The sequence below is a fragment of the Vombatus ursinus genome, unplaced genomic scaffold, assembly GCF_900497805.2.
Source record: "Vombatus ursinus unplaced genomic scaffold, bare-nosed wombat genome assembly UNPS02014798.1, whole genome shotgun sequence".
NCBI classification, from domain to species: domain Eukaryota; kingdom Metazoa; phylum Chordata; class Mammalia; order Diprotodontia; family Vombatidae; genus Vombatus; species Vombatus ursinus.
Genome location: NW_020954576.1, coordinates 47,300,741 through 47,322,504, shown reverse-complemented (window position 1 = coordinate 47,322,504; position 21,764 = coordinate 47,300,741). Strand labels below are relative to the sequence as shown.

Here is a 21,764-nt window from a genome sequence, read left to right as displayed (position 1 = left end):
TTTTCCTTGCTTCTTCAACACATCCCCCTGCAGAGCCAGTCACCAGGCTAGGTTATCTGGGTCAGCAAGGTTTTGTACTGTCAAACCAGAAGTCAGCTCCAGCTTTGCATTTCTATCAGGCCTGTCTGCTTCTGTCAGCAAAATGCATAATAGAAGAAATAAGCCAGCAAGGCTAATAGCACTCATCTGAATAAAATAAGCCCCTTGGCTTCCTTCTTTAGTTTCATTTTAATCAAGGTATCGAGAGGGAATTAAAAGTTAAAAAAAAAAATCTATTCCACTCAACTCACTCTTCCCCATAGCATCTTGCAATCTCTCTCTCTCTCTTTCTCTCTTTCTCTCTTTCTCTCTCTCTCTCTCTCTCTCTTTCTATTTCTCCCCCCTCTCCCTCCCTTCCTTTCCCTTTCTCTTTGCCCCTCCCCCCTCTCCTCTTCTCTCCTCCCTCCTTCTCTCTTTCTCCCTCCCATCTTTCCTCTCTCTCTGTCTTTTTTTTAAAATCTCCATTCTTCACCTCATGCTGAGCTTAATGTAGGCCTCTTCTACACATACATGATAGGTGCTCTATAAATATTTGTTGAGTGAATGAAAAAAGTGAATGTTCTTTGGTCTTTTTCAAAACTGTATCTGTGTTACAAAGTGAGAAACAGCATACTTCTCAGTTGTGTTATGTTAAATTAGTTTATGCTGCCATCATTCTGGGAAGTGGGGACACCAGGCAGGTGTGTTGGGCAGGCCAAAGCATTCTGGGTCCCCTTTGGATTTCTGTCAGCCCTCCCTCATGGTTTCCAGGGAGGAGCCAGACCTGGCTCTTGCCCCCTAGTCCCAAAGGAGAAGGTCAGTGGAAGATTAAGCTCTGCTCTCCCTTTGGCATCTCTTTCACTTCTTCCCATAGGCATACAGCTGCTTTGTTAATTGCCTGTTGCTGCTGTTTTATCCCAACCATTATTTTCTGAGAGGCTGTGCATCTGTAGCAGGCTGTGCTCTTGGCCTTGACCCAGCACTGGGTAAGGCCCATGTTGGACATTGATGGAAGCCGAGCCCTGGTTTGTTTGGAAAGCACAATCACGCTTTAATACAGCAGTGCAAAAGTTCAGGAGGAAAGCCTGTTAAGAAAGCAAGTCCAGCTATACAAAGCCTTGCCATCCAGTCTGTCTGCAGAGCTAAAGAAATGATAATTAGTAATTAGAGAGCACCTCGCATTTGGAGATCTACTGCCCAGGATTTTACAGGCATTAACTCCCCATTCCTTACAGCTCCCCAAGAGGTACCTGGACAATGAAGAGCAACATTTCCCTTTTGTAGATGAGGCATGGGGCCTGGGGCAAAGGCAGAGAAAATGGGTTGTAGACAAGTAGGTTAGACTTTAACAGATTCAGTATCTTGATCTAATCATGTACCCTAAATATCTTAGAGCAGTCTGTTTAGGCATTTGCCTCCAACTTGGGTTGAGTCACCAGATCATTGAAGGGAGAAAAAAATGAGCTAATATATTCCAAGATAATACATTTCAAGCTTATGATTCAGTTGTGCAGTGTCTAAGCCCATCAGGTGATTCCTTCCAGGCCATTTATAATCTCTTCCACAGATGCAGAACCAGCTTGTGACTTTCTGGGTCTCTTTCCTTTTGTCTCTAGCTTCATTTTCTTTCAAGTACAGTATTAGGTTTTCCTGATCTTGGTGCTGAACTTTTTTTTTTTATTTTACTAAGAAAAATACTTCTCTGATTATTTTGTCTGCTTTTTAGGGATTAGAGATTGAAGAGGTTTGCAGCTGTTCGACACATTCCTAAGGGATGCAAACTTTTTCCCTTTAAATGCCCAAGCATTCCACAATGTAAAGCTCTGGGAGTGGGGAGAGGAGAGAAGCTATACAGATTTATGCTAGCAAGAAAAGATATAAAGACAAAAAACACTCTCTTAACCTGACAAAGATCCCTTGGCTTCATCCACACCAAATACAGGAGGGCTGCACAGCCATTTGAGTCCGAAACTACTTGAGCAGAACCTCCGCATGCTTTCTATGAAATCATGTCTTACTGACATGCTTGTTTTCCAGCCTGGCGTGTTTCATCTCTGGGACTTATCCTGAGACTTAGCGCCTTACCGTTGCTTGAGTTAGCAGCAGATCTCCTGTGTTTGTGGTTTCTTCCTCCTGCATTCCTTGCCCCTCCATCTCTTTCATTTCCCACTCCCCCAATCCTTGCCTGATCCGTCTGAGTAGAGAGCAGCCTTGAAAAACTCAAAGCATTATGTGAAAAGCTCCCTGGCTCAGTGGGGGGCAAGGACAGAGCAGCTTGTGAGAGGCCTCAGGAAGCAGGCAGCAGAGTATCACGGAAAGGTCAGTCAGTCAATCCATATGCCTTTATCAATCAGTGTGCCAGGCTCTTTGCTAGAGGACACAGGGACATAAATGAAATGCCTTCAGGAGCTTACATTCTATCAAGGAGGCAACATGGTACATGAATAAAGTTAGACACTGTAAGTATATTCAAAATATATACAGAATGAATACAGGGTCATTTCAGTGAGAAGGCACTAGCCACCAGGGGGATCAGGAAAGGGCCCAGGTAGGAGGTGTGGCACTACAGCTGAGCTTTGAAGGGAGCTAAGGATTCTGAGAGGAGGTTAGGGTGTATGTTCTGGGCATGGAGAAACAGAGCTAGAAAATAGGATGCCATGTGTGAGGAACAGGAGGCAAGACAGTTTGGCAAGATCAAAGAGTATAGGAAAAAAGAATTACATATAATGAAGCTGGAGAGGCAGGTTGGGACCATCACAGACTCTCCTGGAACAGGAAAGTGAACCTCCTCCCCATCTGAAACACCCTCCACCCCCCCACTGGAAATAGTATCAAGCATTGCATCAGATACCTGAATGGAGAGGAAAAGCTCAGATATACCTTACTGCTCCTTTCGCAACCTTCAGAGTGTGCCAGTATCAATCAACCAACATTAATTAAGTGCCTACTATGTGTCCGGCATTGTGCTAAGCACTGGGGATACAAAAAGAGTCAGAAGACAGTCCCTGCCCTCAATCTAATGAGGGAGACAACATGCAAACAAATCTATACAAAGCAAATATATATATATATGTATGTATGTGTGTATGTATGTATGTATATATAGAGAATTGAGGGAAGACTTCCTGTAGATGGTGGGATTTTAGTAGAGACTTAAAGGAACCCTGGGAGGTCAATAGTTAGAACAGAGGAGAGAGAGCTTTCCAGGCATGGGGGACATTACAGAAATTGTAAGATTTGGAGCCCAGAGATAGAGTGCCTTGTTCATGGAATAGCCAAGAGGATTAGTATATGAGGAAAAGCACACAGGGACAAGAAATGGGGATCAGAGGATCATAAACCAAGAACTCGGAGGGATATTAGTGGTCATTAAATTTAACTCCCTCATTTTATGAATGAGGAAGGTAAGGGTTAGAGACGACCTTGCCTGAGGTCGAATGGCTGACATTGGCAAAAATGATTCCAAGTCCAGTACTCTCTGCTGCCTCCCTGGTGACTGAGAATTTTATTGTAGAAGAGCATTGTTACAGCGATGTTCTGGGAAGAATACCCAAAGAAAAGAGAGCTGTAAAGTTCACTCGAGCAGGAAACGACTCCCTATGAAATCATAGCTCATTGATATGCTTGTTTTCGAACCCGAAGTGTGTTTCATACTTGCAATTTATTTTGAAGCTTGCCTTTGCTCAGATTGGCAAGGAAAACTGGCAGCATAGTATACATTTGGCGTTTCCCTCCGAACATGTGCCTTTCCCCTCCATCTCTTCTCATTCCCCATTCTTCCAGTCCTCTGCCAAAAGAGGGGAAAAGGTAGATTTGTAAGAAAACGTGGCAGCACGTTCGGGGGTGATAGAGAGGAGCTCGGCCAGGTAGAATGACCAGTAACAAAGCTAGTAAAGCAGTTTAGGTGAGGAGAGATGAGGGCCTCAACTCTGGTGGTTGCTGTGAAAAGAAAAAGAATGGATTCAAGGTAGAGAGCAGAGGCAGGATTGACCAGATTGTAGCATCTTTAGAGCTGGAAAGATTTAGGTTGTCCATCTAGTTCAAATCTCTCGTCATAGATGAAGAAACTGAGACACAGAGACCTTGTATGCTCCTGGAAAATTGTTTAGGTTTTAAGTGGAAAAGTCAGGATTTGATTCCAGGTTCTTTGAGTCCAAATCCATTGCTCTCTGCATTCTACCATTCTGCCTTCAGCCTTCAACAACTGCGTGGATGTGTGAGGTTGGGGAGAAAGGAGTCAAAGATGACTCTGAGGTTAAAAGTCTAGGTGTCCATTCCCAGACTATTCCTACCCCTGCCCAAAGCACCATCCATCTTCACCCTGGCCATTTTCTGTTTGGCACCCATCTTTATACCTACTCCTAGCATTTAAACCCCCCCATTCCAACCTACACTTTCAGCTATATTTCACACTAATCCCCTACAAGTCAACAAGCATTTACTAAGCACTTACTATGTGCCAGGCACTATGCTAAGCCCAGGGTAGTTCAAATATGAGCAAAAAAGAAACACAGCCCCTTCCCTGAAGGAGCTTACTTTCTAACGAGGAGAAGACAACAGATTGAAAAAGAGCTGAAAAGCAAAGGGGTTGGTAGGAAGAAGGTATTTATTGGGGCATGGTGGTAAAGTCTGGAGAATCAGGAGGGAGACTAAGGAAAGGAGTGATGATTTGTCATCTGAACATCTCAAAATGGAGGTCCTAGGAGGAACCCCCAAATGGGAAGGGGAGGCTGCAGAGATGGAGGGATCTTCCAAGATGAGAAACGTGCAGGAGGAGAGGGATCCTCCAGGGGGATACGGCAAAGACCAGAGAATCAGGAAGGTGTCTGGGAAAGGAGTGAGGGACTGGGCACTCCCTTAAAATGGGGATGCCAAGAGGAACTTAGATATGGGGGGGGGGGCTGGCAGGGCCAGAAGATACCATCTACTCAAAATTGACAAAATTGAATTCCTAGTTGTTCCTATCTTGCTCTTTCTGGTCCTCCATGCCTGAAATATAACAATAATAATAATAATAATAACAACAATAGTAATAATGATAGCTAACATTTATGTAGCACGTAGTACATGCCAAGCACTGTGTGAAGAGCTTTACAATTATTATCTCATTTGACCCTCACAACAACCCTGGGAGGTAGGTGCTATTCTGATCTCCATTTTTTCCCCTTTTTAAAAACACTTTTTAATTACCTAATTTATTTTTAGTTTTCAACATTCATTTCCACAAGATTTTGAGTTCCAGATTTTCTCCCTATCTCGTCCCCCCCACCACCCTAAGATGGTGTGCGTTCTGAATACCCTTCCCCTAATCTGCCCTCCCTTCTATCCCCTGTCCCTTCTCTTATCCCCTTTGCCTTCTATTTTCCTGTAGGGTAGGATAGATTTCTATACCCCATTGCCTGAATATCTTATTTCCCAGTTGCATGTGAAAACAATTTTTAACATTTGTTTTTAAAACTTTAAAACTTCCTCCCCACCCACCCTCATTGAGAAGGCAAGCAACTTGATACAGGTTATATATGTGTAGTCATGCACAACACTTCCATTGTAGTCATGTTGTGAAAAACTAACTGTATTTCCCTTCATCCTATCCCACCTTCCATTTATTCTATTCTCTCTTTTGACCCTGTCCCTCCTCAGAATTGTTTACTTCTGAATACCCCCTCCCCCAGTCTGCCCTCCCCCTATCATCTCTCCCCCCCCATCTCCTTCCCACCCTATTTTCCTGTAGGGTAAGATAGATTTCTATACCCCATTGTGTATGTTATTCCCTCCTTAAGCCAAATCTGATGAGAGTAAGATTCACTCATTCCCTCTTGCCTCTCCCCACTTCCCCTCCACTGTAAAAGCTTTTTCTTGTCTGTTTTATGTGAGATAATTTACCCCATTCTACCCCTCCCTTCCTCCTTCTTTCAGTACATTCCTCTCTCACCCTTTAGTTTTCTTTTTTAGATATCACTCCTTCATCTTCAACTCACCCTGTGCCCTCTATCTATATACATATAATTTTCCCCCTCCAATACTGACAAAGGTCTCATGAATTACAAATATCATCTTTCCATGCAGGAATGTAAACAGTTCAACTTTAGTAAGTCCCTTATGATTTCTCTTTCCTGTTTACCTCTTCATGCTTCTCTTGAGTCTTGTATTTGAAAGTCAAATTTTCTATTCAGCTCTGGTCTTTTCATCAAGAATGCTTTGAAAGTCCTCTGTTTCACTGAATGTCCATTTTCCCCCCTGAAGGATTATACTCAGTTTTAACTGGATAGATGATTCTTGGCTGTAATTCTATCTCCTTTGACCTCCAGAATATCATATTCCAAGCCCTCTGATCCCTTAATGTAGAAGCTGCTAAATCTTGTGTTATCCTGATTCCACAATACTTGAATTGTTTCTTTCTGACTACTTGCAATATTTTCTCCTTGACCTGGGAACTCTGGAATTTGGCTACAATATTCCTAGGAGTTTTCCTTTGGGGATCTCTTTCAGGAGGTGACCGGTGGATTCTTTCAATTTCTATTTTACCCTCTGGTTCTAGAATAGCAAGGCAGTTTTGCTTGATAATTTCTTGAAAGATGATGTCTAGGCACTTTTTTTGATCATGGCTTTCAGATAGTCCAACAATTTTTAAATTCTTTCTCCTGGATCTATTTTCCAGGTCAGTTGTTTTTCCAATGAGATATCTCATATTGTCTTCTATTTTTTCATTCTTTTGGTTTTGTTTTACAATGTCTTGATTTCTCATAAAGTCACCAGTTTCCATTTGTTCCATTCTAATTTTTAAGGAAGTATTTTCTTCAGTGAGCTTTTGGACTTCCTTTTCCATTTGGCCAATTCTGCTTTTTAAGGCATTCCCCTCCTCATTGGCTTTTTGGACCTCTTTTGCCATTTGAGTTAGGCTATTTTTTTAAGGTGTTATTTTCTTCAGTATTTTTTTGGGTCTCCTTTAGCAAGCTGTTGACTTGTTTTTCATGATTTTCTTGCATCACTCTCATTTCTCTTTCCAGTTTTTCCTTTACTTCTCTTACTTGCTTCTCAAACTCCTTTTTGAACTCTTCCATGGCCTGGGACCAATTCATATTTTTCTTGGAGGCTTTGGATGTAGGAGCCTTGACTTTGTTGTCTTCTTCTGGTTGTATGTTTTGATCTTCTTTGTCACCAAAAGAAAGATTTTATGATCTGACTTTTTTTTGCGCAGTTTGCTCATGATCTCAGCCAATTACTTGAGTTTTAAACTCTTTGTTAAGGTAGGGTTCTGCTTCCAGTGTGAAGAATGTACTGTCCTAAGCTTTTTTGGGGGGGTGTTGTGCAGCTGTTTTCAGAGATACTTCTAGGGACTTGTAAATTTTTAGTTCTTCCAAGGTGGTAAGATCAAGGGCTAGGTGTTCACTCCTTTCCCGGCCTGTGCTCTGGTCTATGAGTGACCACAAGCATTCTTTTCTGCCTTGAAACCATGAGGAGGATTCCCTCTCCACCGCTACTATGAGCTTCACCAAGCCAGCACTCCTCCTCACCCCAGGACCACCACCCAGAACTGTGATCCAGATCCAAGCAGGGGCAAAGCAAGAGAATCCTGCCTCAGCGCCAGCAAAGAGATCCCTGTAATCCTTCCTTCTGAGCAGCCACTGCATTCACCCACTGGCTGTGGGCCAAGACTTCCGGAAGAAGGCACTGCCCTGGGGCTACACTGGGTCTGGGGCTGGGACCCAGCTTCTCTCTCACTGTGGTCACAGACTTTTCCTACCAACCTTCTAAGTTGTCTCTGGCTTTTTTGGGTTGAGAATTCTGGCAACCGCCACAGCTGCCTCTGAGGCCTGCTCCAGGTTTTCTGAGGTCTGGTCTTTGCCTGCGCGCCCACACTGAACTGTTTTCTTTTCCCAGCCTGGCACAATAGACCTTTCCAATCAACCATCCAGGTTGTCTTGGGCTGGAAATTTGTTTCACTCTGTCTTTTTGTGGGTTCTGCTGCTCTAGAATTTGTTTAGAGCCATTTTTTATAGGTATTTGGAGGGGTTTGGGGGAGAGCTCAAGTAAGTCACTGCTTTTACTCCACCATCATGGCTCAGCCCTCTGATCCCCATTTTATAGATGAAGAAATTGAGGCAGATAGAAATTAAATGAGTTGCTCAGGGTCACATAGTTAGTAAGTGTCTGAGTCAGGACATGAACTCAGTTCTTCATGATTCCAGGTCCAGTGCTTCATCCACTAGGACACCTAGCTCTACACTAGCTAGTATAGTCCCTCATTTCTTTCTACTGAAGTGCTCCTGCTTCTTGGTTCAACTCATATCACCTGGACCCGTTACCTCATTCTCTCATATGATACAGCTTAGGATGTGATATGGGTAAAGAAGAGATCCAGATAAAGTGCTGTAAGAAATCAATGAGAAAGAAAAGGTTACTTTCAGCTGGAAGTGTCTGAGTGGGGCAGAGCATAATGGATGGGGGGTTGGTTTTAGAGATGGGAAGACCTCGGTTCAGGCCTTGCCTCTGACACATACTGGCTATATGTCCATGTACACTTTTCTTAATTTCTTAGTGGCTCAGGCAGCTAAGACTCTAAGTTATATGCAGGTTACCAATTTGGGTCAGTGGAAAGTGCTTTGATTCTGAGAGTTCCCTAAACTAATGAAGTGACAAATCCAAACCAAAAAAACCCAGCTGTTCTTGTTATCATCACAATCCTCATTTGAGTGCATTTAATAGCCCCTCTATTGGACTGCAATCTTCTTCAGGGTAGGGACTGCCTCTTATTTCATCTTTGTATTCTTGGGCAGCTAGGTGGTGCAGTAGATGGACTGTTGGGCCTAGAGTCAGGAGGACCCAAGTTCAAATCCAGCCTCAGATGCTTATTGGTTATGTGGCCTTGGGTGAATAACTTAACCTTGCGTGCCTCAGTTTCCTCATCTGTCAAAGGAGCTGGAGAAGGAAATGGTAAACCACTCCATAATTTTTGTCAAGAAAACCCCAAATGAGGTCACAGAGAGTCAGATATGACTGAAACGACTCAGCAACAACATTATCATAATCTGTGTGTGTAGTGAACAAATGTTTGTGGAGTTGAAACCTGAGGTTTAAAGGAGTGAAAAGGGGACACTAAGGGAATTCAATTAAATGGTCTGTATTCTGACACCAAAGTAGTAGATGGATCGCAGTAAGTACCTACAAAGCATGAGCTGTACAGGGCACTGTGTTAAGCATCGGGGGTACAGGGACAAAAATAAAATAAAACTTGGCCTCAAGGATCTTACAGTCTACTGAAAAGACACATTTTTACACAAATAAGTAAATATAAAATCATTTCAGAAGGGGCCAAGCCCTAGTGACGGAAGGTCGTCAGTGAAGGCCTTACAGAACCTTGAACTTTCTGGACTTAGGAGTCAGCACATGAAACAGCCCCGGTGTAGAATATGGAATGCCATCCACGGGGAGGAGCAAGCAGCCCAGTTTCTCTGGAATGTAGAGTGTATGAATGGGAGCAGTGGGCAGCAGGCCTGGAAAGGGAGACTGAAGGCAGATTGTGAAGGGCTTTAGATCCCAAACTGGGTAACTGGTATCTTATCAGAAGGCTATAGGGATTCACTGATGATTATTTGGCATGGGAGTCACATGGTAAGATCTCCAACTTGGGAATCCTGGTTGAGGGGAGGATGGACTGGAGAGGATTGAAAGCAAAGAGACCAGTTAGGAGGCTGTTGTCTGGGCAAGCCTGGCAAGAGCCAGAACTAGAGCTGAGTGTGTGTGAGCAGAGAGAAAGGGATGAATTATAGAGGTAGAGTCAACAAAACTTGGCAGCTGATTGGCTATGAGCAGTAAGGGAAAAGAAAGAATCAAGGTTGCAGACTTGGACGCTTGACTTGAAAAATGGTGGTAGCTTTAGCATAAATAGTGAAATATAAAGAATGGTGACCTTAGGGAGGGAGTTAATGAATGCTGTTTTGGACAGCTATGTGAGTTTGAGGTGCCTCTGAGGAACCAGGTAAAAATGTTCAGGATGTAGTTAGTGATGTGGGACTAATGCCCAGAGAAGGATGAAGGCTAGGTAGACAGGTCTGCGAGTCATCTACTGAAGCTTAACTGAAGCCTTGGGAACTGATGAGATCACCAAGAGAGGGGATCTGGAATTGCAGAAGGAGAAAAGAAAGGAGCGCAGGACAGAGCCCTTGGGATATACCCATTGTAAATGGACACGACAGAAATAACGATTCCACAAAGAATACTCAGAAGGAGTAACGAGGTGGTAGAATGAATGAAAGGAAAAGGAATAAGCATTTATATAGTGCCTACTATGTGCTAGGTCCTGTGCTAAGCCCTTTATAATTATTATTTTCTCACTTGATCCCCCCAGAAATACTTCAAGGTGACTGCTGTTATTATCCCCATTTCACAGTTGAGGAAACTGAGGCAAACAGAGGTTAAGTGACTTGTCCAGGGTCACACAGCTAGTAAGTGTCTGAAGCTTGATTTGAACCTCAGGTCTTCCTGACTCTGGGCCTCATTCTCTATCTACTGCACCACCTAGCTGCCTATGAGAACCAAGAGATAAGCAGTGTCACAAAAGGAGAGAGAGGAGAGTATTCAGGAGATAGAGGTGGTTAGCAATGCCAAAAACGGTGGAGAGGCCAAAGATGACTGATAAAAGGCCATTGGATTTAGTGATTAGCAGAGAGAGAAGGGTCATCTACCTCTATTTTCCAGCCTCTATTTTCTCAGTGAAGTAGGAGGTGAGGTGCTCTGCTAAGGAGAGAGGAAAGCTTTGCATAGCAGCCTTGAGGAGAGCAGAGATGATTTATAACAGAGATTTCAAACGCTATGCTAGTGACATTCTTGAGTGTGGCCCAGAAAATTAAAATGTTATTCGGAAATATTTAGCAAAATAAAATTTTAAAAATTAGGACATAGATAATGCAAATATGCCATTTTCTAAGTCATTACGGTAGCCTCTGGAATCCTTATGATGTATGGTTTAGTATCCTCCTTTGTGTGTGCGTTTGACACCACTGGTTTATTATATCCAGTGTGGAGAAAGACGGACAGAGAAAGAGACATGATTGTGTGACTTAACTCCAGCTAAGAGTCATTAGCACTCAAGTAGTCAGTCAGTCAGTCAACCAGCATTTAAATGTTTACTTCATGTCAGGCATTGTGCTAAATTCTGGGGATACAAAGGAATGCAAAAGTAGTAGTAGAGAAGATGGGTGGAAGGGGTTTCTAGGGTTGAGTCAGGGCTAGTGAGGTAGTTGATGAGAGATGGTGAATGTGGTAGCAGGGGTGCTAGCCTCGGAGTGACTGACCAATCCTTCATTACAGGGATTGGTAAAGGAAAGGATAGATACCCTGGTAAGAGTTGTGGAGGTGGGGAAAGGGGTGGAAATTAAAGTCATCATGAGTAAATAGAGATGTAAGAACAGCTGTGGAATGGAACGTAGTAGAGTCAATAAGGGAGGAAGACAAGAATTACAGTGCAGCAGGGAGAACCTTGTTGAAGTTAAAGTACATGCATTGTAGCAATCCAATCATCCTCATTCCTGATTTTCTCCCTCTGCAGTTTTGGTGAAAGATAGTGGGAGCAGCAGAATGAAAATGGCAGATTGTCAAGAGGTCAAGGGTATCAGGATTGGAAGAGACATGGTTATTGAAGTGATTGGCTCTAAGATCAAGTTTGATGGACTGGAGAAGCAGTGATAGACTGATGAAGTAGGGAGATGTCATGGGGTCAAACGCCAGGAGGAGCATGAATAACTAGTATGGGAGAAGTAAGGGAGAGGAAAGTGGAAGCATAGGAAATTGTGATCAGAGATCATTATCTAATTATGGTTGGTTTGAGGATGGGGATTATAGAGTTGAATATGCATTGAGAATTTAAAATATATAAATATGAAACATTATTATTCTCAACACTCTCTATTATCTATTTAGAGTAACTGCTTTTAGAAAGGCTCATTGGATTTAATTCTGTTATGGTAAAAAAGGGTTAAAAATAATCCTTTGAATCCTTCCTCCCTTTCTTCCTTCCTTTCTCCCTTTCTACCTCCCTCCCTCTCTCCTTCCTTCCTTCCTTCTCTTACTTTTTTTTTGTTCCAGATAGGTAGGAGACAGAGAAAATAGATTTTTGTTCATTAAAAAAATAATCCTTTGTTTTAATCCAAAATGTATTTTTCTGCCTTCTTTTTTGAGGATGCCAGCAAGGATCCCAAAAGGGTTCCTTAGGAATCATTTAGTCTTGCTCATTCTATTTCCTAAAGTCGAGGGAGGCTCAGTTACTTGTCTGAGGTCACACAGAGAGTAAGTGGCAAAGCCAGGATTTTGAATGCAGGTGGAGTCTTGGAGTCTTTGGTTAATTGATTCCTACCATCTCTGTCATTGGCATCGGAATGACCAAGAGAAGGTAACCTGGGGAGAGGGTAGGGGACAGAAATCAACTTCTTTACTAGGAAATATTTTTAGAAGTACCTGATGCCCCAGAGAAAAAAGAATTCAAAGGAATTAGATTTCCCATCTAAGCCAACACCATTATTTTTCAGAGGAAGAAACTGAGACTGAGAATGCAGAGGAGATTCGTCCAAGGTCAGATAGGTAGAAAGTAGTTGAGTGTGATTCAAACCCAGATCCTTTGATTCGAGACCCTGTGCGCAATATCCACAATGCAAGAGGTTTAAGTCACTAGGAGTGGGCAATACACTTATAATTATTTCCCCCTCATAGTGGGAAATTATGTGATGGGCCATCACCAAAGGGTGATGGGTCAACCTTTTTGACTAATGGCATCTATTTTGGAGGCTCTCTTTGACTGTGGAAAAATTTTTCTCTGCGTGACACTAACTGGCCCCTATGGGAATAGAAACTCCAATCACGTCTTCATCATTCATTCATTCATTCTTTCATTCACTAGACATCTGTTAAGATCTTTTCATATTAATAGTACTGTGCTGGAGAGTGGAGGAGATATGAAGATCCTTGAGGTGTGGTATTTGCCTTCATGGAGCTTCCAATCTAATAAACATCATGGATGAATGGTGTATAAATTTTTTTCCAGTGGAGAAACCAACATCCATTTGAAATCCAAATCTCTATATGAAGTAGTCTGCCAACTGTTATCTGCCGTATGGTTTGGGACAGGCAGTGAAGCCTAATAGCAGGAGCACTGAATTTGGAGTCAGAGGATGTGAGTTAGAATGCTGTTTCCACTTCTTATTATCTGTGTGGTGGATGTATCACTTGGACAACTCAGTTCTCCTTCCTGGGCCTCAGTTTTAAGCCCTTTCCAGTTCTAAGTCTGTGATCCTATGATAAATGTTTGTGTGAAGAGGCCCTTCAAATGTCATTGGTTACCTAGGCCTAAATTATTTCTCTCTTGGAATTTAGGATTTTTTCAAATTCAGCCTTTTCAGATAATAAATACATTGAAAGTGGTGATTCAGTATAGGAGGGGCCCAAGAAGTAAGTTAATTATATGAATCTATGACTCCCAAGTAGTATTTCATGGATGATATTGGAGCTTTGCATATTTTAGTTCCCAGTGAAATTCTATGTTCTGTAAGTAGACAGTGACATGAATGTATCAAATGCTGCACCTGAAGTGCCACGCCCAGGATGAGGGGCAGGTAAAGGAAAGTTTCAGTTTGGGCTTTGCTGTTCTCTGGCATGACCTAGATCCTGGGCTCTCAGGAGATAATGATTTGGTGATCTGCTTTGTCCTGGAGTCCATTTGGGTGGGGAGTGATTCTTTTGTTAATTGTTATTTACCCAAGGTACTTCCAAGCCAGCACACTTAATTCTGGAATGGAGGTTTACCTTGATTCAGAGGAGTAAGCTCTTCCTATTCCTATTTTCTCTGTATTTCAGAGTTTGAGTGGGGAGGCAGGAGGGAGGGAAGAGGCCAAAGGGGAGAGAGCAGCTTGTGAACCGTTTCAGAATCCCTGTCCAAAGAGCAGCCCACAATCCCTTGCTTTCTGTGCTTCTTGTTAGACACATGCAGATTCCAAGTGGAGCAGAAGTCACTCATATCCTCTAGAGGTTTGTTGTCCAAACCAGTACTGGAGGAAGAGTAGATGCTCACTGCTGTCCTTAAATGATACTATCAGACTTAATACATATAGTGAGGTTTCCCCTGATCATTCTTGACTCTCCGGCAAAGTTTTACAAGTCTTAGGATCTTCATTTAAGAGTGTGTGAGGATATGTGTGTGCTCAAATCTGGTTTCTGTGATTATTGCTCAAGAGCATGAGTATGGATAGCTTCATTCTACCAAACATACCTTAGTTCAGGCATGGTCCTTTAAAAAGAGGAGGGTTTTTAGGTATTTTCTCCATCAGAAGTCTTATTCCTGACTCATAATGTGTCATAGTTCCTTCTTTGTGTAACCTAAAATGCACAAAATAGCATTGGTTCAGTACCTAACACTTGTCTATCCCCAGAGAGGAAAATCTGGCTCTTTTCCTTAGAGTATTTAGAAAAGGGAAAAAAAAAAAAGCTCGAGATAGCTCCTCCTAGGGGGAAAGAGGCCACACTTCTGAATTAGTTCTAGCTAGTGATGTCCTGGTCAGTGTTTAACATCTAGCTAGGGAGGGAGATAGAAGAGGAGAAATATAAACAAGATACATCTGTAAGTTTAATCTGCGTTACATAATAAAAAAAAATAATACTAAGTCAAGCCCTGATTTGTAGTATTTGCTGATTTCTGAGCACCAAAAGTTTAACAGTCTGTGAGAGCTGGTACAAGCCGACTTTAGCACAGTCCTGGTTCTAACCCCTGTGTCTGTGTGGGTTAGGTTGTCATCGTTGAGACTGGCTCAGTCTTTCTCACCATTTGCTTTCTCTCTCTCTGCAGGAAGGATCAGAATGTTCTCTCACCAGTTAACTGCTGGAACCTCCTCTTGAACCAAGTGAAACGAGAGAGCAGGGATCACACCACCCTGAGCGACATATACCTGAATAACATCATCCCACGCTTTGTCCAAGTCAGTGAAGATTCTGGAAGGCTCTTTAAAAAGGTAATGAGATGGGGCCTTACGTACAGATTCTGGAAGGGTGTTAACACACCATGCAAGTAAATGCAAAACCAAAGCCAAACCAATCCTTGCTAGCCTCCTAAGCATATTTGCAGTCATCTCTTCTTCTAGCAAGTCCAAATATAATGAAATACATGGAATCCCCATTCTTTTCTCTTTGCCAGGGATGAATCAGTAGCAGCCATGGCATGTGGCCATCTGCAAGGTTGTCACATAAAGGACACGCCAACATAGTTTGCTAGTGGGTGGGCTTGTAGCACGAGTCATCATTTACATCATCATGTATTGATTGCTAGTTCTGTTTTGGTGATTTGCAGTAGAACATTACTTTATTTGGGAAACTGTTCGGACTTGAGGACCTTGAGTATGATTTCATGTTCCCTTATTCTAATTCACTTTCCAAGCCTACATACTTCTTGGTTCAGCTCTTTCAGAGACTTGATCCAGGAGTTGTTTGGCTATGATGGGCTTGGGAACTTGATTATCTATTAATATTACAACATTTCTTTTCCTTCTGGGTTTAGCATGATTTATGAACCTCACTCGGTGATCTTTATAACTCCCTAATAAATGTGGACCAGTTTAATGGGAGATTTTATCCAGTATCACCTTATAAATTAGAGATGGACTTTTGGGGACTGGAGGATATCAGAGAGCTAGGAATACCTTAGAAATCATTTTCCATTTTCCTCATTTTACTTATGAAGAAGTTGGGGCCAAAGTGACTTGCTGAAGTTCTGGGTAAAGCCAAGGTTTGAAACAGTAACTTCTGGCTCTAAATCTAAAGGTTGGTCTTAGCATTACACCATGCTTTCTGTAGAACAAGACACTGATGTCTAAACTCTGGTACCTTGAATTCTGTGTGGAATCATTTTTTTCTAAAAGAAAGCACGTCAACTTTCCCCAGTTGAAAGCTGTTTGTATGTGGTGGCAAATACCCTTCACCCTTGTACGTGACATACTGTCATCCTTAGGAGGATTTTCAGAAGGATGGTCTTCCTAGGAATCACTGGAGGAGGGAGAATCTATAGGTTTCCACTTGACAAAACTCTGTCACAGTTTGGGAAAAAAAAAAAAAACAACTCCATTAAATATACTTGTAATGTGGATATATAGCCAGAGCTTTCAGTCATTTGTTGTTTCTATATTTTTAAGGTGAAATTTTCTGACCTTCTTCCTGGTTTGGTCTTGGTTCAGGACCTGGTTTTCCTCTTCTCACCATCCTGAAGAAAACATTGTTTTGAATCTTTTTTTTTCTCTATATTTCTTTCCTTATGTCTTCAGATCCTCTAGAAAAAGTGTTAACCTTACCTGCAGAACCAGATTAAAATGTAATTAACAAAACAAATACAATTACAGTAGAACATAGATAGTGTCAATATGACGCCCTCTTTCTCTTCGGGTTTGACACCACCACTGCTCTAAAGCTTAGTAAACTGTGATCCTTGAGACAGCAAATGGAAGGAGAAAATGAGTGGGAGCCATGGAAATAATGGTCATTTGGGAAATGTGCTGTTACACAGTTAGTCCACTGGATTTCTTTTCAGCCATGGAAATGTGGTATCTATCACACAACCCATAGATTCTTGGCTTCTTAGAGGCAGGGCATGGGGGACAGGATCCTCCAGCTGAGAAAAGGGAGATGCATTGACAATTGGACGTGGACCTCTTTGATCTGTATCAGCCTTCTGACTGGATTGGGTAGGTAGTTGGGTTCCATTTCAGAAGCAGGTGTGCCAGGGATCTTTCCCTTTGATCTGTTCTTAATGGTGCTGAGAAGCAATTGCAGGCTACATCAGAGGATGCTCTTCCACCCCTTTCCACATCTGCCCCAGCTCTGTTGCCATTGTTTTTCATTATTTCCCTCTACATAGTGACTTGAATGTAAGTCACATTCAAGTCTAGTCAAGTGAAATCTTGACAGTAATTGGTGCTGCTTCAACGAAACCTTCAGATATGCTTGAGGTCTCTTGGGGAGGGGAGTCCCAGCCTCTGTCCTGTCTGTGATTCTGGGGAAAGCCCATTAGGAGAGCTATCCTGTCTTGTGTGTTCATCATCTTCCCTCAACCAGAGAAATTGCCAGAGAGGTCTGGGTTAAAAGAAAGCCCTGTACACCCCTCAGTGCTGCTACCTGGTGTTTTAGGATCTTTTTGAGGCAGGTGAGCCCTGGGGGCCAATACAACAAGCATGGATGCTCCATCGACATATTGCCATCAGCCTGCTGGCATGGGAGCTGCTGCAGACACAGAGGTCTATGGTTCTCTGACAGCACAATCCACTCCAGCATTGACATTCTTAGCCATGGACTCTGGTTTGACTTCCCTGAGCTACGTATGCATTTCCATTCCTGGGAGTATAAAGGAGAGGTCCCTGTTCCTCACAGGACCCATTTGTGACCTTTTCAGACTTTTTTCAGCAGTTAAATTGTAGTTGATTAGAGATTTATGTGAGATTGCTGACTAGCAGCCAAGCTCCATTCTCCCTGATCCGTTCTAAGGAATAGTCATTTCTTTCCTCTCCCCAGTGGGGGTCCAGTGTGGGCAGGGAGCCCCTAGGGAAAAGCTGACCTGGGAAGTCATGGGAACAGATCAGATCTACCTAAGCTAGAGGCGAATGACTTTGCTTTTCATTAACATGCAAGGAAACCATTTCCTTCTCAGTACCCTCCAGTGTAAATGAACCTCTAGGTCATTTTGTTAATGGTGAAATGTGGTATGTAGGCAAGTATGAAGTGCCACATGCCCATTTCAGAAGCCACTCACATACCTGTATCAAGACCCTGAGAAGGATGGGAACCCCTCTGGCTGGAATTTCATAACCAGACTTAACAGGCTCAGCTGGCTGCCCCTACCAGGTATTTGTCAAGCTTCCTACTGGGTTCTACCAGGTCAGCATCCTTTTCCAGAAAGTCTCCCTTTTGAGTAGTCGATCCCTTAGCCACTAACCAGTAGTGTGAACGTGAGTAGGTGATTTCTCATCTCTGGGCCTCCATTTCCTCATCTGTGAAATGACAGAGTCAAATCTAATTATGAGTTCTTAGCCTGCGGATCCATGAACTTGTTCTTCTTAATAAAATTGGTTTCCTTTCCAAGCCTCTGTATTTTATTTTATGCATTTAAAGATACTTTTTCTGTGAATGGGTTTGAAGCCTCACCAGACTGCCAAAGGGGTCTGTGACACAGAGAGGTGAAGAACCCTTGAATTCAATAATTTCTATGGGCTGTTCTAGATCCAGCATGCTTTGATTCTATAAGAAGAGGAGCAGCTTGCATTCAAAGCTCCTGTCTCTTTGTTGCCAGACCCTCTAATGCATGGTCAATTGTGATAGCAGAGATAAAAGCAAATGAGAGGAGAGAATGAGCTGGGCCAAGGGAGAAAATAGTTCTTTTGTCAGACATTTTAGATAGAAATGTGGTTTCATAGGCTCTCACAGTTTGAAAGGACCTTGGATACCTCCTGCTCCAACTGGTCCTTGCATAGAAAACCCTTCTACAGCATCCTCAGCAGTGCACATCCCACCACTGCTTGGAGACATTTAGTGGTGGGGAGTGAGGAGCACAGCTCAGGCTCCTTTTGGATAGCTCTACCTGGGAGATCCCAGGGGAGAATGCTGTTCCTGAGGTCATGGCTTTTTGTATCAGAGCCCATTTTTGCAGGCTGGCGTGTTTATTTCATGAGGTGTCTCAGAACCCAGAGGTTGGAATTGGATCCACGTGTGGGAGTGGAAGAATCTGATTCCTTGCTTTTCAAGTGGATTTGGATGCAGCAACACAAGGGCCAATCCAGACTTCTGTCCCCTAGTAGAAATGGCCCATGGAGACTTCTATGCTGCTAATGGACTTGAATCCACTGGCTAGTTTTATAAACTTAAAAAGATTATGATTTGGGAAATCTATTTCCAAATCTACTTGAACCAGCTCAGTCTTTTTCCAACTGTTTTCCAACAGGAAAATGTTTATATGAATGATATTTCTGGAATTCATAAACTAGAGCACACTAAGATTTTTTTTCATATCTTTGAAAGTAATTCCAGGTATTTCACATAGTTGTAGAATACCCTGCCCTGCATTTTTTTTTTTAGTTGCAGACCTTTGAAGCAAAGGTAAACATAATTCAATTCAGTAAACATTTATTGAGCACCAACTAGATAGTGAGGGAGTTATAGAAATGAATAAGACATACTGTCTACCCTTCAGAAGCTAACACATATAAAATGGGCTTAGCACAAATAAATATATTTCAAAGAAGAGCATGAAAATGAATTCTGGATTCTTCCTTTGGCAGGAGAAATCTGGAAAGGCTTAATGGTAGTGGCATTTAAGCAGACTCCAGAAGAATGGGTGGGATTTCAGCTGGCAATGGTGCCACAGAAGGCCATTCTAAGCACCAAGAATGGTATAAACAAACAAAGCTCAGAAGCAGGAAAGTAGAGAACATGTTTGTGAAAGACAAAGAAGTCTGGTTTTCCTGGAAGATAGGATCTATAGAATCATCAATTTAGAGTAGGAAGGGACCTTTGAGGCCATCTAGGCCCATCTGTTCATTTTGCAGATGAGGAAACTGAGTCTGAGGGGGAGGGTAAGTCACTTGACTAAGGTCACATAGCTATTATGGCAGGATTTGAACTCGAGTATTCTGACTCCAAGCCACCTAGTTGCTATGAAAAGGGAGTAATGCCAGATAGTGCTGAAAGGGTAAGTGGCAACAAAATTGTGGAAAGGCTTAAATGCCAAACTGCTTTGGACTTGATTTGGTAGGCAGTGATGAGGGTATTTGAGTAGCCCTTGAGGGTATTTGAGCCAGGGAGTGATGTGACTAGAGCTATGTATTAGGAAGATTAATCTGGCAGTGATATATAGAATTGTTTGGGGGAGGGAGGAGGGGGAAGGGATGTGGGGAGTAGGAAGAATTGAAATGCAAGTATTTGAGATAGTAGAATATTCCAGGCAAAAAGTAATGAGGACCATATCTAGGGTTTAAGACACCAGCATTTGGCACCCCTCTGATTGTTATCCATACCAGGTGATTGGATGAACAGCTGGAAGTCATAAATGAAATGGGGCAGCGTGTTCTGTCTCCCCATAGTGAGAATTCATAGCGAGAGGGAGGTCAGGGGCTGCTTGAATGTGGAAATTGGCCAAGAATCTGGGCCACAGCTAATGCAGACAGATTTCAGGCTATCAGGGTAGCAGCACAAGAGTTTTGTCTATGCTGCTGGGCCCCTCAAGGGATCCCCCCCGCTGCCCCCCCCCCCCCCGGTTTGCGGTTCTTGCTGCTGAAGCAGCTTTTACATTTTGCATGAGGCAGCAGCAGAGATTCCTCCAGCTAAATGGGACATCTGGGAAAATCAGCCCCTCAGCCTCAGCCCAGAAACAGACCTGCTTTGTGCAGGGGCTCAAGGGAAAACTACTCATTTGGCGTCCCAATGCCTCCTTTCCATGTAATGAAAGCTAAATCTGTCTGACCCCCTTGGAGCCAAGGTTTGGGCAAATATTATTGCTGCCACCTTCGTTTGTTTAGCGCTTGGGCTTCAAAAACAGTGACCAAAGCAGTGCAAAGTCTAACTGCCAGCGGCCTGGGCTTTCTGTTTCATTTGGTCTCTATAGGAGTTGTGTGTGCTGAAGAACCCATTAGAGAACAGAAATCAATCTCCCTCCCCACTCCCACCCCCCAGTTCCTGGCTAAAATAAACCTGGGCAGTGGCTGCACTCCCAGTTGGGAAGATAGGCCTTTTCTCCTGATCCTCCATCCCTCGGTTGGAGGACATGCGAATTGTCTGTCCTTCCCTTGAGCCTAGCATTTTGTAACCTCTGATAGCTCCTCAGACTTCAGCAAAGAAGACCAGTGGTTTATTCCAGCAGTCCCCAGACACTTTCTGAATCACCCCTCCTCCAGGCCCTCCATTGCTACCCAAGCTCTCAGTTCTCTTGTCAGGGCCTTGACCCTTTGCTTCTGACAGTTCCTTTCTGGATGCTCGGGCATTATAGTTTGGGGCTGGAAGGGATCTTGGGGCTTACCTTCTTTTGGATAAAGAAACAAGAGAGATGAAGTACTTGACCAAGGTCACCCAAGGTAGTAAGAGACAGAGCCTGCATTCAGACTCAGATGCGTCCTCTGAGCTAGAATTCTTTCCACTATAGTCACTGGGCTTCTTTAGGAAAGCTAGGTCAAGTTCTAGGTAAGCATTCTCTCGCTTGTTTCAGTCTGTATGGAAATCCTGCATGTGTGGGTTGTGTCTGCCCCTCGGCAAGGTTGAGGAGACCAGGGGAAGGCATTGATAAAGCAGTCATGGAATCCTAGGATTTAAGAACCTCAAAGATTTTCTGCTCCCCAAATTCTACAGACTAGGCGATTGAGGTCCAGAATAGTAGTGACTGATCCAGGGACGTGCCTGCCATAGGGCCTGGTCCAAGCTCCTTAGGCTGCTAACCCAGAGCTGTCTGCTTCGGTTTTGTGATGTTTTGGCCTCTGACCAATAAGCAGCCCAGCTGGCAGAGAAGGAACGTGCTTCGGAGAAAATGTCCCAGGCTGTCAGTTAATGTCACTAAGGGCACCCCCACTGACAGGCGACTCAGATCAACATTGGTAACTCAATTAAGAAAGAATTGCCGTGACTATTCCTATTTCCTTTGGCACATTCTGAAGGGCACTAGCCCTAGTGAAGAAAGATAAGAGATTCCAGAAGAGGGGGACCCAACCCATCCTGGCTCTTGCTTGGGATGGGTTTCCCACTCA

The 21,764-nt window shown here is 43.1% G+C and overlaps 1 protein-coding gene across 7 annotated transcripts in view; it reads left to right on the top strand.

The window, feature by feature from the left end:
• The window catches only part of SRGAP2 (SLIT-ROBO Rho GTPase activating protein 2), a 254,903-nt gene that overhangs the window by 120,238 nt on the left and 112,901 nt on the right, over window positions 1-21,764 (top strand). For all 7 annotated transcript variants that reach the window (XM_027871069.1, XM_027871068.1, XM_027871070.1 and 4 more), the window contains exon 3: window positions 14,849-15,011. In XM_027871069.1, the coding sequence (XP_027726870.1) occupies window positions 14,849-15,011 (163 nt within the window). The remainder of the gene's footprint in view (window positions 1-14,848; window positions 15,012-21,764) is intronic.